Below are 17,590 nucleotides of genomic sequence, written 5' to 3' on the forward strand. Positions count from 1 at the left end.
CGAGAGGTAGCAAGAGAAGCTCTTTTTTCAGACCAAATGGTCTAGGCTCAGAACCCCTGTAAAGAAAAAAAAATGATACGTGCTTTTGACGATCATTGTGACGGTGCAATCAATTGACAGCATGATATATCACCTCAGTCTTGTCAACTGAAAATCTTTCAGTTAAGTCGTTACTGAAGCAACTTTGAGCTCTGCTGGAATGCAGACTGGTGCTGAAGTCCAGGGTGTAGGCCTCCAAGCTATGGAAGGATCTGCTGACTGGATCTTTGCTATTTTGGAGAGGAGGAGAGCAGTCCACATTCTGAAATCCAACTTAAGGTCACCATTAATCACACCTTTGTAAAAGTCCAGACAAGTCCTAGGCTAGAGCCTCCCCTTGTTTCTGCAGGATTTTAGGGACAGAAAATCACAGCTTCCCCTGAAAGGGATGCTGGGCAATAGCTATTATTAACAGTGATGGGAATAACAATGCCTTACATTAATTTAGCACTCTTTAAATCCTGAAGGAACCCCAAAGTTCTTTGCAAACAAGTGGGGACCCACCTGAGAGACACAGGAGCCCTTCTGCACCAGCAGCCCCACCTGGGAGACGCACAGAGATCATTCTGAACAAGCAGCCCCACCCAGGAGATGCACAGAGATCGTTCCAAACAAGCAGCCCCACCCGGGAGACGCACAGAGATTGTTCCGAACAAGCAGCCCTGCCTGGGAGACGCACAGAGATCGTTCCGAACAAGCAGCCCTGCCTGGGAGACGCACAGAGATCACTCCGAACAAGCAGCCCCACCCGGGAGACGCACAGAGATCACTCCGAACAAGCAGCCCCACCCGGGAGACGCACAGAGATCACTCCGAACAAGCAGCCCCACCCGGGAGACGCACAGAGATTGTTCCGAACAAGCAGCCCCGCCTGGGAGACGCACAGAGATCACTCCGAACAAGCAGCCCCACCCGGGAGACGCACAGAGATCGTTCTGAACAAGCAGCCCCGCCTGGGAGACGCACAGAGATCACTCCGAACAAGCAGCCCCACCCGGGAGACGCACAGAGATCGTTCCGAACAAGCAGCCCTGCCTGGGAGACGCACAGAGATCGTTCCAAACAAGCAGCCCCGCCTGGGAGACGCACAGAGATCACTCCGAACAAGCAGCCCCACCCGGGAGACGCACAGAGATCACTCCGAACAAGCAGCCCCACCCGGGAGACGCACAGAGATCACTCCGAACAAGCAGCCCCGCCTGGGAGACGCACAGAGATCATTCCAAACAAGCAGCCACACAACTGCTGTTCTGCACTAGTGTTCCCACTTCAAGCAGGTCAGGTGGATACATAAAACATGGCTTCACCAGTTGGACGTTCGAGCCCAGACTGGAATCTACCCAGGACACCAGAGGAACACCTCTACTCTTACAAACTGTGCTACGTACTTCCGGCCTACAGTACCTATTCATACAGATGGATGGACTGAAGCAATACAGGTTCAAGGACAGAAGCAGTTTATAAAGACCTCTGACGTGTATGTTTTAATCAGTTTCGTAGTGCGCTGTGGGGCACATTAACGAATTCTCGCTGTCTCGCGTATCCTGGAGGAGTGGATAGAGCAAGATCCCGCAGCAGCCACGAGGAATTTGTTTTTCCATGGTTGAGGAAAGCTTCGTAAAACGTTTCGGCAAAGAAATAAATTCATAGCTACATTTGATCATGTTCAAGTAGGTATCCGCGTCAGCATGCTTAAGCCGCAAAGGAGCAAGTAAAGGTTTATTCCAGACACAACGTTGTGTCTCTTTTCTTTTCAGCATGGAATCAACCTTTATATTTTATTATGCTTACATCCATGTTTTACACGACATGTTTTTTTTTTTTGGCGGCGTCTGGAGGTATAGCTGTAAGCACCGCTAAATTCCCTTCCATGCATGAAGTAAGACAGCGAAATGAACTGTAAACTGGGCTCTTCCACACCCCCGGCAGGGCCGCTCTGCGCAGGAGAGGCGTGTCCGGGCCGCTGCCTGTCGTGCGGGCGCCCTGCGTGCGCAGCCTCACTCCGTCATGCTGGGAGCGAGCGCACAGGAGCGGCCGGGCTCGGGGCGCAGGAGCCGAAAACAGGAAAACAAAACGGAGGTAACCAAGGCTCCGTGCCTCGCCGGCGCGTTTCCGAGAACAACCGGGAGCGAAATGGCATCGCTGTGCAACGGCGCTACAGTGTCGGAGGGCTGGGCTGGGGTGGGTGTATAAGGCGAAAGGGAGTCCCGAGGCTGCGGGGCTGAAAGTGCCAGACTGGTCCGACGTTTTCTGCATGGCGCTGGTGGGTATGGACTCTCTCCTGGGGTGGGGGGGCACGCAGGTATCCGCTGGCACAGTCCCGGTTTTGCACATACATACACACACACAAAAGACGCAGATGATCGTGTTTTCGAGACGGTTTCGTTGTGCGCTCCTCCGCTCACGCCTCCCGGCGCAGCCCGGCCGGTAACGCCGCTGTCTGCAAGAGCGCTGCGGCGTGTCGCTCATCCTCCGGCTGGGCGAAGCCTCTCTGGGTCCGTGTGAGAGGCACGGAACCGCAGCGGGGTCGCTGCCCAGCCCCCGGCTGGCCCGGGGGGGGGGGGGGGGGGTACGTGCAGTTGTTTTTGCAAGGGAAACGAGAAGGAGACCGACTGCAGGGGTAACACGGTGCCCACTCCGGGCTGGCGTTTTAAACCCCTCTTGCTCTCTGCTTGCTCCGCTGGTTCACGGACATCCTCTCCTTAAGAACACAGAAAGCGGCTGTGAACATTTCTTTTTAAAATAATTCACACGCGATTCTCCCATTGTCCCAATTCTCCCATTGGGGGATTTAAAAGATTAAATCGGTGTTTTGCGTCTTGTCTATCGATTGTGCCGATTGGCGATGCTCAGGCAGAAAGCTGATTGGCGGTGGGGGGGTTCTGCCGGTGGATTCATTCAAATACCGGGGTAATTTTCCGTGTTCGCCGCTTTGCCGTTTCCGTGTCCGTGGTGCTGTGTGGATAAAACAAACCTCACTTGCCAGTCGCTTCATGTTCTCCTGTTGTGTCGCTTGGGAGCTCGTCTGTGGTGTTGGTGGTTAAATACCAGCTACGCAAGAGTATTTTTGAGAAGCCAGCAAATGTTTCTTAAAGCGTGTCCTGAAGCCGGATGTATGGCCAGATCGTTCATTAATATTTTAAAGGAGTGGCGTGTTTGTATTGCGTGTGGTAGATAAGAGACGATCAGAACCGTCAGCTCTATATGCGTATAAAAACGTCGGATTAAAGCGAGACGTTTTTTTTGTATCCAAAGGTACTTCTTGATTTTGCATTGACTACCAGAAATGTCATCGTTTTTCGTGTAGTGGAAGAAACACGTGGATAAGGTAAAAGGAATGTTTTAAAAAAAACTTCAGTAACCGAGGCCCGGGACAGAGAATAAGGAACAGAAAATTTGCGGTGGTTTGAAGTTAATAAACTGGTCTGAGCACATTATACAACCGCTTCCTCTCGTGTTTCGAAGCTGTTGAGGTATTGCGTGCAAGATTAAAGCTGTGACCGTGTTAATTACGCAAAAGGTACCCACAGGATTTACTTTGCCAGACTTCAAAACGAGTCGGTCTCACCTGGACTCTGGACTATCTGCTGGCTATCGCAAACGGGGATCTTTCAACTGACATGCTGTACACTCGAAAGGCCATCCCGAGGGTTTTGAACCGTTTTTTCTTGAATAAACCCTGCAGAATATTTTGTGCACACCGTTCTTGTGGTTAACTGTCAGTCTGTTACTGAAGACCTTAAAAGCCTACTCAAAGACAGCCTTTTCCAGGAGTTAACAATAATTCAGTTTAAACTATTCATAATGATTTTTTGCACTTTCCAACCACATAACCAAACAGCTGTTAACAGTAAAGTAGCCATGTCCGGATATTTTTAAGGGCAGTAACCGTGTTTTGTGCATCTTGCTGCAGTTTGTCACATTTGAAATGCTGTTTTCACAGCAGATCTGTCATCTTCAAAATGTCTAACCTTGTGAAGAGGAGACTCGCCTCTGATTCAGGTTAGAAACATAAGTGCCTCCTCCTCTGCGGCAGGGCTCTCCAACCTTGATCCAACCCTGATTCCCAGTCCAGTTAGTCTCATAGGTCACCTGTTTTTGACATCGGCCACACCTGTCAGCTACTGATGAATCAAGCAAGTAATCTCTTCAGTTAATTGAATTCTGGTCCTTGAAGGCTGAGGTTTTAGTTCTCAATCATCTCTGAATGACTTTGTACATCATGCCTGTTTAATCAATGACACAGTTGATCTGGGGTGCCTCAGGACCAGGCCTGGAGATCTCTGCCCCACAGGGTCAGTGTAGCCTGGTAAGAGAGCTCATGTTTGCAAGTATAGCTCCCTGTTTCACACTGTCAGTGACCTCTAGCTGTAGTCGCACTCTGTTCCTGGAGCTGGACTCTGTTTATGCAAATATTGTTATCATTTTGTGATTTTATGACTGGTTCATTATTAGGTGTATAAATGGGTATTCCCGGGATCGCCATTGTAACTGGGAATTTCTTTGCTGAGTCCCTGAAAAGGCTCAGCTGAGAGTTGTAGACTGAAGGTCTAAAGGTTCCTGGTTCCACCCGGAGTTTCAACATTGAATTGGCACCGTTGGTTCGTCAGTGACTGCTTATCGATTCGACTGTAAGGAATTCAAGGGCTTTTGGGGAATCTGGAACAGGATAATTTTTTTCTAGAAACGTCCGCTCAAGATTCTCGGATCAGTTAGCTACTGATGGCTCCTCTCGTTGGCCAGTTTTCTGATGTGCATTGTGAGCACCTCTCTCACGCGTTTTAGAGAATAGCGCTAGGCTGTTGTTGCGGAAGAGGTTTTATTGCAGAAGTAGATGTGAATTTTAACTCCCGGCACTGTCGGGTCAGCTGTGTGCCTTGTGACATTACTGCACATGTGCTGTTACCTACATCCTGAACTATAAAGTCACTGGCGCTGAATCTGAAACGTTAGACATTGTGATAGCAATTTTTCTTGTCATTAAATAGTCTTGTTTTCAAGGGGAGCTGCAGTCCCAATTTCTCAGACCAGTTATTTTTACCTTGGTAGCAAAATAAATTGACTGGCGGTATGTCACACAATTTGACATTCTGCATTCAGTACAAAATTGCAAACTTTAAGTTTGTGAGCTGTAAGTCTCCAGGTTGTTGCACACCCAGGGTCTCTTCACAGGCAAGAGTGAGAGTTAAACCTACCGTTCCTGCTCACTAGTCGATGTAATGACTCATGTGATGTATGAGTGTGTAAGTACAGGTTGTGCAGCAGACATTTCACAACAGAAAAGTTCCAACATGGTCTGCATGCAGAGTTAACAGGTAGTATTAGCAAAACCATCTCGAAGTTCAGAGCAATATTTCTGTTGGATTAAAAGAGATGTATGCACAAGCCTGCTTGTTTACAAGGTAATAGGGCCTTTTTCAGGTCACTGGAATTTTTGTTGCCAGATTATGGCGCTGTGCGTACTTGTAAATTTAGTCTATTTTGTGATGTAAATGGGGGTTTTACACATTACTGTGTACGTTTTACTTTCGTTGCGGTTTGAAATGCACTCATCAGTGCTGAATCTTTCTAACCCCCGAAATACAAAACTTGCCTTGCAGTTCCCCTTTAAGTTAAGGTGCACTTGTAGCAGTGAACGTGACAACTGTGTATTAAAACACAGAAATAGTTACCCCGAGGCACTTAAGCCCTTCTGGTTTGTGAGTAGTTAACTGATCCAAAAAACGTCCAGGGTGTCGGCTTCAGCAACATGACCGGGCGGCTTGTTCCAGCACGAGCCTTTGTGAAATTCCTCAAGGGCGCTTGAGTTTTGCGCTTGCTGCCTCCCCCAGTCGAGAGAGCTGGGTGACGCGTCAACAAGACGTGTCCGGAGTTATTCCCCAGTCGTCCCCAGGTTTTTGCAGTTTGGTGGATAAAGCTGAGAAGCCTCTTCGGTGTCTACGTTCCTGAGCAGCTACAGCCCCGCGCCCCTGCTCCGGGGAAGAGCTGGGAGTCTCGTGTGTGGCAGGGCTTTGCCGAGCGGTGAACCAGAGGGACAGAGACGGGGGGCGGGGTGGTTTTTGTGCGCTCGGTGGTTTTGCCGCGGGCTCTCACTGGCTGTGCTTGGCGCTGTTCCGCAGGTGAGCAGGAGGGCGGCGCTGTGAGAGGCTGGGAGGAGATGCCGGTCTGGCCCTGAGTGCGGAGAAGGAGGTGGCTGCAGGCCGGCCATGCTGCCCGGCGTGGGCGTCTTCGGGACGGGGAGCACGGCGCGGGTGCTGGTGCCCCTGCTGCGGGCGGAGGGCTTCTCGGTGGAGGCGGTGTGGGGGCGCACGGACGAGGAGGCCCGGCAGCTCTCCCAGGAGCTGGGGATCCCCTTCCACACCAGCCGCACGGACGACGTGCTGCTGCACCCCGACGTGGACCTGGTCTGCATCAACATCCCGCCGCCGCTGACCCGCCAGATCGCCGTCAAGGCGCTGGGTAAGACGCTGAGCCACGCTGAGCCACGCTGAGCCACGCTGAGCCACGCTGAGCCACGCTGAGCCCCACTGCGCCCCACTGCCACACACCAGAACAGCCCAGTGCAAGTCCTCTGTCATCAGTCACAGAGATTCAGAAAGGAAACATCCATCCATCCATGTCGAAACCACTTCTTCCAAAATCAGGGTCACGGGGGGGAATGGAGCCTATCCCAGCAAGCAACAGGCGCAAGGCAGGGTTCACCCTAGACAGGACACAAACCAGGACCATCACGGGGCCAGATAACACACAGACACCAAGGCCGCTTTTACCGAGAATCCAGTTAAACTTTTGCCTTTGGGCTGTGGGAGGAAACCCACACAAACGTGGGGAGAACATACAGACTCCACACAGACAGCACCCCAGGTCTGGGATTGAGCCCAGGGTCCCAGGTCTGCGAGGCAGCAGTCCTGACCACTGGGTCGCCCCCATACAGGAACTGGTAAAGGTTAATTTCGCGCTGAACGGTAGAAAGAAGAAACGCAAGAGGACTCAGCAGCTGACACGTCATTGCTTCTTCTTTCTCCTTTTCAGCCTGGAATCAGCCTTGACTTATTCCTTTATAGCCCACGCACACTGACACAGCTCCCCCCTCCAAAGAAAGTTACGGTTCTGTTTCGCCTCATGGGACCTCAGATGCTGCTCAGAAGCCTTCAGCTCTGCCTTACAGTAGAGCAGTGCTGTAGCATGACGGGTGAGCAGAGCCACAGACAGGGTCTTTCTTTCTCTCGACTTGCTGCTCCCGGCCTGGACGTCTGGCAGACCTAAGAGCCAATCTAGAAACCAAGCCAGCGATTAGTCACAACTGAGAGATTCAAGTTTGTCTTCAGCTTTCAAGAAGGATGCATTCTTTTGAAAGTCTTTTCAAAATCCCGCTAAAAGACCTTGGAACTTGGGCTGCAGTTCTAACATCGCAAAGCTATTGGTCACAAAGGATGGCTTATAGTGCTCTCGACTCTAATCTCCCCTAAGGTCTGTCATGTGCTGATGCCCTCAGCAGGAAGGGTCCCTTGTTTGTTCTGAAGTTACGCAAATGAGTCCACTGCCTTTCCCTGCCTTGACAACAGAGCCTTTATTATGACTGGTGTCCGTTAATCGGATTCTTTAGCCTCACAATGGAGCCCTTATCTAAATAATACAGGATGCTCATCTTGCCAGTTAACCCAAAGTGATACAGACTTGTGAACCTGTTTCGCTGTGGTGATTGTTTTTGCTTTTGGAGTCTGCTACGAATTCCTGGTTACTATACGACAGAGTGGGATGTGGATCAGAATGGATTCTATTTGCATGTTGTTGGGTTAACTGGTAAAATAAGTACATTGCGCAGATGAATTATGATTGATCATATATTGATTACGTGCAATGATGCCATTTGCCGTTACTGTGGGAGCACTCTCTTTGGACTTTGCATGGATTTGTTCTTTTTGGTAGGATTATTTTTGCTATAAACAAATGCCTTGGCTTAGATCTTCACATCTCCTCTGGGGAATATAAATGGAAGCTTTTGCCTATTTAATCTTCCCTGCCACTTGGTTTCGGTGCTGAATTTGTTTAGATCCTAGTTCCTGTTTATGGCTGTAATAAACAGTCATAGTCTGATGACCGTGTGAAGCAATGTAATTTGTGCATCATTCATTGATGCACAGTTATGAAATCCTTAAAAAAATCTGTTCATTCTATTTTTCTTTTCTGATTCTGAAAATTGTATATATATCTGCCCTTATTTTCCTCACAAATTCCTGCCTGATTACCCTTCCTTCCTGATTTGGGTGGGTTAACTTCCTCGGCCATTTTGTCTTAAATCGTCCATATAAAAGTAAATTTAGACACAAAATTCATTAGTTTAGACCTTCAGGGTTTGTCAAACGCACAATCGGACTTTACAAGCCCACATTCGGCTTCTGTAAGAGAACATCCTTGTGGGTGTTTGTCTTTTGACTTTTTGTTTTCCCGGAAAATGGGGTCATCGGCGTTCTTTGAAATAATTCACCAGTCAACTGTCTGCTGCTAAGAGCACAAATCCCATCTCGTATGCTGTAGGGATTTTGCTGTTAAAATTCCGGCGGTGCTTTGAGAGGTAGATGGAACTGGAGGTGCCTGGAAATCCCAGGGTAGAAGCTGCCACTGCCGAATCTGGAAAAGGACCGAACTGGGCGAATCCCAGCAGGACCGAGACTGGAAAACTAGTCGGCTCCGCAGCGCGGCAGCAGACGAGCGTGCGGTGGGGTTATGGGTGAGGGTGAGCGGGAGAGTGAAGTGAGCTGGGGCGAGGACAGTGGGCCTGTGCGTCTGGGCAGCTCTCCCTGGTCCCCCCCCCCAGCACCCAGCGCTGCAGGAAGAGAGCAGGGAGACGGGCGTGGGCCAGCAGCGTCCGTTTCCTGAGCCGGGCTGCTCGGGGAGAGGCCTCGGCCCGGGCTGGGAGGAGCTGTGGTGAACGGAGAGCGACACTGATAGGGAGAAGCCTGCTAGCCTTTTTAGGTGCTGCCTTCTTTTTAACAGTTCCTCCTCTTTTTGCTTTAACCTTCCAGTCCTGGAGTTTTTTGTTTTGGTGAATCTGGCTTGAACGGGCCCAAATATATCGGTCTTTGAACCTCGGTGACTCATTTAAAATGGGCACGGAGGCTGGTGGCTTTGACTGTCTTTTAATTCTGAAGGGGACTGATTAAACTAAATACTAACTTGCAAAAACTCCCTGAGAACAACGGATTAACACAAATACAGCCCTGAGGCACTAAAGGCACTGTTGATAAAATATGCTGATTGGACTGACTGATACTATCTACTTTATTGTCCACATACAGTGGGAATTTTCCTCTGGCCTCACTGAGACAGCAATAAAAACAGTCAAGTACGTAAAACATCCAGTGGATTTCACAAGATGTGTTCATTCACTGCAATACAGCACAGCGTATTTTTGTTTTAAAATGAAGCAGTTGATCTTTTTCGTGAGTGCAGTGTTGAAGTATGCAGGAGAAGTACGTAATCGGTCTCCGCCTATAAGGAAACCCATGAAAGCCACCGACCCTGCAGAGCCTCGAGTTCCTAATAAGAGGAAGGTGTGCTGTAACCATGAAGGGCTCGTCATCGGCCCAGTGCAGAATCGGAATCCGCTGAGGGAGGCGTTTCGTTATTCCGGCAATTAGGGAGGTAGAACGCGCCTCTGGGCTTTCTGGCTGGAACCTGACCAGGCAGGTTGGTTCCCACTCTCCTGGATTCAGGAGGTTTGCTTGAGGAGGAGAGTCTGGCCCTTAGCTAAACCAGGCTGGGAATTTTAAACAGGGCGGGAGAGCGTTGAGCTACCTGCCCGTGTTCAGCGGCTCAGTGTCGCCACTCCTGGCTCTTCCGGCATGCCCTGTAAATGGCTCTCTTTAGCACGTGTTCACCTCTCCCCCACACCTGTGCTGTGGGCACAACAGGTCAGTCGTGCTGGCGGTCATGTGGTCCTGGCGGGAGGCTGTCGTGATGCTAGCTCACCCAGCCTGTTGGAAATGAGCAGGGCTCACCCACAATGCACTGTGTCCCTGCTGAGGGCTGCACCGTAGGGAGTCGGTCGTTTTCCTTTTCTTTGTCTTGGGGTGGTGGGGGGGACGCTAGAACGAAAACCGTCGGTGACATGTGCAGTCGGCTTGTTGCTTTTTAATTTCCTGTCTTGTCGCCTCGTGACTAATGAGGCTGCTCGCTGCCAGTGCAGTAAAAGAGCACTCCCACGAAGGAGCGCTGTTGGAGGGGGATGCGAGGAGGTTGAGGGTGAGTGAAGGGAGCCCGTAGGAAATGAGGAAGACAAACAGGAAAGCAGAGCTGTTCAGCGAGCGGTAAATTACCCACAGGAGGCCCGACCCCCTTCTCCTGCAGTGGGCTGTGTTCCTCGGGACAGACGGAGGAGCCCTGTGGCTCAGGAGGGTTTTCCTGTCCCAGCGTCCTCCCTGTGCCCCTTCTCGCTCACACACACACACACGCTCTCATGCGTGCCTTATCAGGAGCGCAGCTGTAGGGGACTTCTGCCAGTCTCTCTGACAAGAGCCCTCTGTCTGCCAGGAGACCAGGCAGTGCCGTATCGCAGAGCTGCAGAGCTCACTCTGAGCGGCCACAGCTTTCTGGGTCGCAAGTTCTGTACCTCTGAGCCACCGACACACCCTCGCCCGCACACAGCGTTATTTAATTGTGCCCACACACTAACTCCAGACTGCCTTCCTGATGGATTCCAAGACAGGGCTCTAGCCTTGTGTTGTAATTATTTGCAAAGGAAGAGGCTCAGATGCCCTTAATTGATCAGGGATGTTCAAGCACTTTTTTGACTGAGAAGCTCGGTAGCCCATCATAAACCTGAATTTATTACACTGTCATCTTGTGGCAGAGGGACGTACCAAAAGGTGCAGTGACAGCGGGCCGCCACTAGAGTCCGCCAAAATCTGAGTTAAACAACTTTTAAATGCATTACTCTGTGATTGAATAAGCGAATTGTATCTTTCTTTTATCACGAGATTGTATAACAGCATGTTGTTTGGTCCACCAGATGTCAGTTGACTATGGAGAAAGCTGTGTTAATGATTTCTCTCTCTTAGCCTGCAGTCACAGCTGTGTGTCAAGTTAAGGGACTTTGTCAAAGGACTGTGCAGTAAGTCATACCCAGGATGCCCACAGAATCTCTTCTGAAGGGAAATTTAAAACCAAGAGCAGGAGGCACTTCTTTTTACAAAGTGTGGAACAAAACATCCAGCCGTTTTGTTGAGGCCGATACCCTGGCTTCTTTCAAGAAATAGCTGGATGGGAATCACAGATTGCTTAGCTAATAAAACAGTTTTATTTTATTACAGTTAGAAATGTTTATTCCAACTCCCTTTCAGGAGAAACGGGTAAAAACAGAAACTGATAGCATGCATTTATTGACTGGAAAAACGAGCACGTCTTCACACAAAAAGTACTGGGAGTCTGTAATGAGCTGCCAAGCCCTCCCGAAGAAGCAGATTCTCTGGGAATCCTGAGGAGATCCTCTGATCAGCAACCACGATAGATCGAAACGTAAAAAAAAAAGTGTGCTTGCGGAGATTCACAAACATCTGCTCAGGTTGCTTTAATCGCACAAGATATTCTCCTGCTTTCCCAGGATCTCTCAATCGGCAGGCCCTCGTGTCATTTGCAGTGCAGGACTTTGGCACCCCTCTCCTCCTAATAGTGTAATTGAATACATTCATGAATTAGAGAAGACTGTCATTGGGCTTTGATACTTCACAGGATTCCTTAATCCGTTAAAATCTTGCACCATTTGCACTGAATCATTTATTTTAACTTGTCACGTGTCAGTGTAAACATGTACAGTGCCTTGCGAAAGTATTCGGCCCCCTTGAACTTTTCAACCTTTTGCCACATTTCAGGCTTCAAACATAAAGATATAAATTTTTTATTTTATGTGAAGAATCGCCAACAAGTGGGACACAATTGTGAAGTGGAACGAAATCTATTGGATTTTTGAAACTTTTTTAACTAATAAAAAAATGAAAAGTGGGGCGTGCAAAATTATTCGGCCCCCTTGCGTTAATACTTTGTAGAGCCACCTTTTGCTGTGATTACAGCTGCAAGTCGCTTGGGGTATGTCTCTATCAGTTTTGCACATCGAGAGACTGAAATTCTTGCCCATTCTTCCTTGCAAAACAGCTTGAGCTCAGTGAGGTTGGATGGAGAGCGTTTGTGAACAGCAGTTTTCAGCTCTTTCCACAGATTCTCGATTGGATTCAGGTCTGGACTTTGACTTGGCCATTCAAACACCTGGATACGTTTATTTGTGAACCATTCCTTTGTAGATTTTGCTGTATGTTTGGGATCATTGTCTTGTTGGAAGATAAATCTCCGTCCCAGTTTCAGGTCTTTTGCAGACTCCAACAGGTTTTCATCCAGAATGGTCCTGTATTTGGCTGCATCCATCTTCCCCTCAATTTTAACCATCTTCCCTGTCCCTGCTGAAGAAAAGCAGGCCCAAACCATGATGCTGCCACCACCATGTTTGACAGTGGGGATGGTGTGTTGAGGGTGATGAGCTGTGTTGCTTTTACGCCAAACATATCGTTTTGCATTGTGGCCAAAAAGTTCGATTTTGGTTTCATCTGACCAGAGCACCTTCTTCCACATGTTTGGGGTGTCTCCCAGGTGGCTTGTGGCAAACTTTAGACGAGACTTTTTATGGATATCTTTGAGAAATGGCTTTCTTCTTGCCACTCTTCCATAAAGGCCAGATTTGTGCAGTGTAAGACTGATTGTTGTCCTATGGACAGACTCTCCCACCTCAGCTGTAGTTCTCTGCAGTTCATCCAGAGTGATCATGGGCCTCTTGGCTGCATCTCTGATCAGTCTTCTCCTTGTCTGAGCTGAAAGTTTAGAGGGACGGCCAGGTCTTGGTAGATTTGCAGTGGTCTGATACTCCTTCCATTTCAAGATGATCGCTTGCACAGTGCTCCTTGGGATGTTTGAAGCTTGGGAAATCTTTTTGTATCCAAATCCGGCTTTAAACTTCTCCACAACAGTATTACGGACCTGCCTGGTGTGTTCCTTGGTCTTCATGATGCTCTCTGCGCTTTCAACAGAACCTTGAGACTATCACAGAGCAGGTGCATTTATACAGAGACTTGATTACACACAGGTGGATTCTATTTATCACCATCAGTCATTTAGGACAACATTGGATCATTCAGAGATCCTCGCTGAACTTCTGGAGTGAGTTTGCTGCACTGAAAGTAAAGGGCCCGAATAATTTTGCACGCCCCACTTTTCATTTTTTTATTAGTTAAAAAAGTTTCAAAAATCCAATAGATTTCGTTCTACTTCACAATTGTGTCCCACTTGTTGGTGATTCTTCACATAAAATAAAAAATTTATATCTTTATGTTTGAAGCCTGAAATGTGGCAAAAGGTTGAAAAGTTCAAGGGGGCCGAATACTTTCGCAAGGCACTGTATAGTTTAGATCCCGACATGGGTTAGGTTGCTGTGCGCTGGGACTTGTCTGTCCTGCCATTATTGCAGTCCATGCAGTAGATCGTCATTGCACAATTCGCCACTGCAGGAGGCTTTAAAGGCTTTGGCATTTGGGAAATGCGGGTGTAGATGGCGTGAGAGCCGCTGTGACTCCCTTTCTCTCTCTCTCTCTGAATTGCCGAAGGGATTGGGAAAAACGTGATTTGCGAGAAGGCCGCCACCTCGGCCGACGCCTTCATGATGGTGACGGCGGCCCGCTACTACCCCAAACTGATGAGCCTGATGGGGAACGTGCTGCGCTTCCTGCCGGCCTTCGCGCGGATGAAGCAGCTGATCGACGAGGGCTACGTGGGCGAGGTGATGGTGTGCGACGTGCGGGTCTACTGGGGCAGCCTGCTGGGCAAGACCTACAACTGGATCTGCGACGAGCTGATGGGCGGCGGGGGGCTGCACACCATGGGCACCTACATCGTGGATCTGCTGAGCCACCTGACGGGCCGGCGGGCCGAGAGGGTGCACGGGCTGCTCAAGACCTTCGTCAAGCAGAGCGGCGCCATCCGGGGCATCCGGCACGTCACCAGCGACGACTTCTGCTTTTTCCAGATGCTCATGACGGGGGGCGTCTGCAGCACCGTCACCCTCAACTTCAACATGCCGGGGGCCTTTGTGCACGAGGTGATGGTGGTGGGCTCCGCGGGGAGGCTGGTGGCCCGGGGCACCGACCTCTACGGGCAGAGGAACACCGCCTACCAGGAGGAGCTGCTCCTGGCCGACCCCGCGGGGCCGCTGGACAAGGGGCTGCTGGACATCCCCTTGCCCTACCTCAGGGGCATGGTATGCATGGTGCAGGCCCTGCGCCAGTCCTTCCAGGGCCAGGAGGACCGCCGGACCTGGGAGCTGCAGCCCCTGGCCGCGGCCGCCTCCTTCGAGGACGGGCTGTACATGCAGTGCGTGGTGGACGCCATCAAGACGTCCAGCCGCACCGGGGAGTGGGAGACGGTGGAAGTCATGACCGAGATGCCCGACGCCAACCAGAACTTGTGCGACGCGCTGCAGAGGATCAACCCCTGAGGATCCCTGCAGCGCAGCCGGGCTCCAAGGGCAGTGACCTTCGCTTTCAGGGAGCTGGCGAAATTCCTCCATCCCCTCTTCTGGAGGTTGTGCTCAGCCAGTGATTAGACTCCCCAAACCCCCCCCCCCCCCTTGTAGAGCAAATAGGAGCTACAGCACATGGAGCCCCTCTGCGACCAGACTGAGCGTTCGCAGGCCTTCACTCGTGCTGTCTTGCTGACTCCTCTCGTGCTGTCCTCGGTGCTTTCATTTCATTCCCTTCGTCTGCACACAGTGCATCTCTGGTTTTCAAAGCAAAGGTCTTTATTTTTTTTTTTAATTCAGAGCCGGCAGCTGGTAGGGGTTTGAAACTAGTGCTAACAAATGTGATGAATCTTTCTAGAGCTTTGACTTTCATCAGGAAGTAATTACTCCTAAAATATATATATTTTTTAAGTTTTGACAACTTAAAAAGATTTTTTCCTCACGGAACCTCTTCGATGCTTGTTTTCTGATATCTTTTTCTTGCATGAAAGTTATTCTCAGGTCTGATCAGCATAAATAAGAACCTTTAAAAGGTTACTGGCTCATTTGGTCAGGATTGCTGGTTAACTTGACAATACAAGGGGATCTTTTGCCCTCTATCCATATCAGAATGCCCTTTGACCTCTGGGGTGGAGGGCTGGTTAGTGCCTTATTGCTGGGGTTTCCAATCCTAGTTGTATTTTGTGCCAACCAAGCTTCGTTTCCTACTTTAATCCTTCATTCATCTTTATTCTTAAGCATGTGGTAAGTTGCTTTAAACTATTGCATAGCCTAAGAAACTTAAAACTCTTCAAGTTTCAAATGCAACCCCCCCAGCTGGTCTCAGTTAAGTAGAGCGCTCATCTTGAAACACGAAACAGGTGTGTCTGGGCCAGGACTAGGACTGGGAGCCCCTTGCTTTAGGGCACTGAGTTATCAAAACCTTTTTCTCATAGATGAACATCTCTACTCCTCCAGAATCCATCAGACTTTATTTCATCAGTAGCTGAAGACCTATTTTGAAAGCTCAGAGAAGCTAATGCTAGCTCATATAGGTCATGAGGAACAGGGATGTGAAAACCTGCAGACACCACTCTCCAGGACAGGATTTGTGTGTTAGAGCCTGAGTGTGCAGTGCAGTTGGGCACAGAAGCCAAGCCTGACTGACTGCAGCACGGATGTGTGTTAGTGCAGGGGATCCCCGTCGTGGGCCTGGAGGTCCACACCCCTGCTGGATTTTAATCAAGCCAAGCTCTTTTTACGCAATTGAACTTTTTGATTTAATAATAGGATTAACTTTCAGCTCTTAAACACTTTGGGTCGCCTTTTAACTGTTGTGTTTCATATGTAACGTACAATTCCCAAATTTTGATTAGAAGAAGAAAACTTGCAAGTATTCTACCAACCTGTGAGTCCAGTTAAGGCTTCAATTAAGTAATTGAGTGGGGCTGGAATGAAAACCAGCAGCTCTGTGGGCCTCCAGGCTGGGATTGAAAACCCCTGTTCTGGGGCACTGAGTTATTACTGGTGTCCCAGAGCCACCGGGTTCGAGCTCAGCGTCCCCAGCCTCGTGTCACTGTCGTCAGCAAGATGACCCCTGAAGAGTGCGTATCAGAGGGGTACAATTACACATGACTGACACAGAACGGAAAATAGAACAAAATGGGTGTGTTCTGTTAGTGAGGCGCTACATCTCTTCCTTCGCCTGTCCCCTTTGCTTTAGTCATCCCAGTGGATCGGACTGTCTGCCACTGGGAATCTTCCACTTAGCGCTCAGCTCGGCTCAGCTCAGCTCAGCAGGTGGAAGACTGGACCTGCAGCAGTCCTGAGTGCCCTGCGGATGTTTTCTTGATCCTACCTGAAACGTGTCTGCTGCTTAGGTGTAGGGGGTCTGGTTGTTGCAGTTGGCGTAACTGGGCAGCCCGTTCTGTCTCTGCCAGATGTTCTCTATTTGCGATACCATCTCTGTTTCATCTAAGATGATGTTAGACTGAACCTGTCCTTTTGAGATTTTCAACCTGCAAATGACACTGGACATATCTGTAGATGTGTGTATGTATGTGTATGTTTGGGGACATAATTAGCAGTTTAAGTCTCCAGGCTACGTATACAATGTACTGCCTTCACTCTGTGAGAAGAGTGAGAAATCCCATGTGCTTCAGAAATGAGCTTTTGTAACTGAAAGATACAAAGAAAGAGGGCTGTAACTGGACTATGAACCCCAGGAACAGTCGTATCTAAAGAGGAACCATGCTCCTAGGCCCAGTGGGATTCTCTTGGGTGTTGTAGCCCAGTACCAGGAGACGTTCAACAGTTCTGGGTTTCATTCAGTCTGTATGAAAACCATCCAGGCAAACAGAAGTCAGGGTTAGGTGCTCTTCGGGCTTGAATTTGTTCATTTGAGGAATCGATAGCAGCTGGTGTTCTTTTCCCCTGCTGTTACAGTAACCAAGAATCAGGCCATCTTCTACCTACGAAGGTATGAAATGAGCACAGCTGTAGTGTTCCTCTCTTTACTGGTGGTAGTGCGAAACACTGTTGCTTTTTTAACGTTGACAAGTATTCTTGGCTACTCTAAACTACTTGAGAGATTTGATGTGAGCCTAAGGAAATGTTTTTAATACGTTGTACATAGTTTGTAGGTGAATATTTATTGTGTTCCTTTGATATCATTTTTGGTAAATGTTTTATTTTGGTGACATTACTGTAAGACGGGCATCATGAGACGCGGGGGTGTTTTTTTGTTTTTATAATCCATACTGTTTGAATGTAACTCTGAAAGGAAATAAATATCTTGTAGCCTTGTGGTCGTTGTTTCAGATTTTATTTCAACGTGAAAGCTCCTGTCATCTGCTGTTCTGCTGGGGGAAGACAAAATGCCAAAGACAGGAGACAGCAGCTTTAGCAGACCTGTGCTGACTAATGGTGACCACTTCTGCACTGCTTTCCACAAACTTGTGTTAATTGTATTGGCACACTGCTACCTTATTATTGATCTGTTTCTATCTGCTCCAC

General features: G+C 49.1%; 1 protein-coding gene across 4 annotated transcripts; it reads left to right on the forward strand.

The window, feature by feature from the left end:
* The first annotated feature begins 2,032 nt into the window (after positions 1 to 2,032).
* Positions 2,033 to 17,378, forward strand: gfod2 (glucose-fructose oxidoreductase domain containing 2). 4 transcript variants are annotated; one of them, XM_088938559.1, is made up of 3 exons: positions 2,033 to 2,118; positions 6,159 to 6,498; positions 13,686 to 17,378. In XM_088938559.1, the coding sequence occupies exons 2-3, from the start codon at positions 6,246 to 6,248 to the stop codon at positions 14,570 to 14,572; spliced, it is 1,140 nt and encodes a 379-aa protein (XP_088794685.1). In that variant the 5' UTR covers positions 2,033 to 2,118; positions 6,159 to 6,245; the 3' UTR covers positions 14,573 to 17,378. The 4 variants fall into 4 exon arrangements, with proteins under 4 accessions (XP_088794685.1, XP_088794686.1, XP_088794687.1 ...); XM_088938560.1 differs by having other exon boundaries at positions 2,077 to 2,302; XM_088938561.1 differs by lacking the exon at positions 2,033 to 2,118 and adding an exon at positions 3,301 to 3,367.
* The last annotated feature ends 212 nt before the right edge of the window (positions 17,379 to 17,590 follow it).

This window comes from Atractosteus spatula, chromosome 21 (genome assembly GCF_055471065.1).
Source record: "Atractosteus spatula isolate fAtrSpa1 chromosome 21, fAtrSpa1.hap1, whole genome shotgun sequence".
Taxonomy (NCBI): domain Eukaryota; kingdom Metazoa; phylum Chordata; class Actinopteri; order Semionotiformes; family Lepisosteidae; genus Atractosteus; species Atractosteus spatula.

Coding starts and splice junctions, on each gene's coding strand:
- gfod2 (XM_088938559.1), top strand. CDS start 6,246: ATGCTGCCCGGCGTGGGCGTCTTCGGGACGGGGAGCACGGCGCGGGTG. Junction 6,499..13,685: donor GATCGCCGTCAAGGCGCTGG/GTAAGACGCTGA, acceptor GAATTGCCGAAG/GGATTGGGAAAAACGTGATT.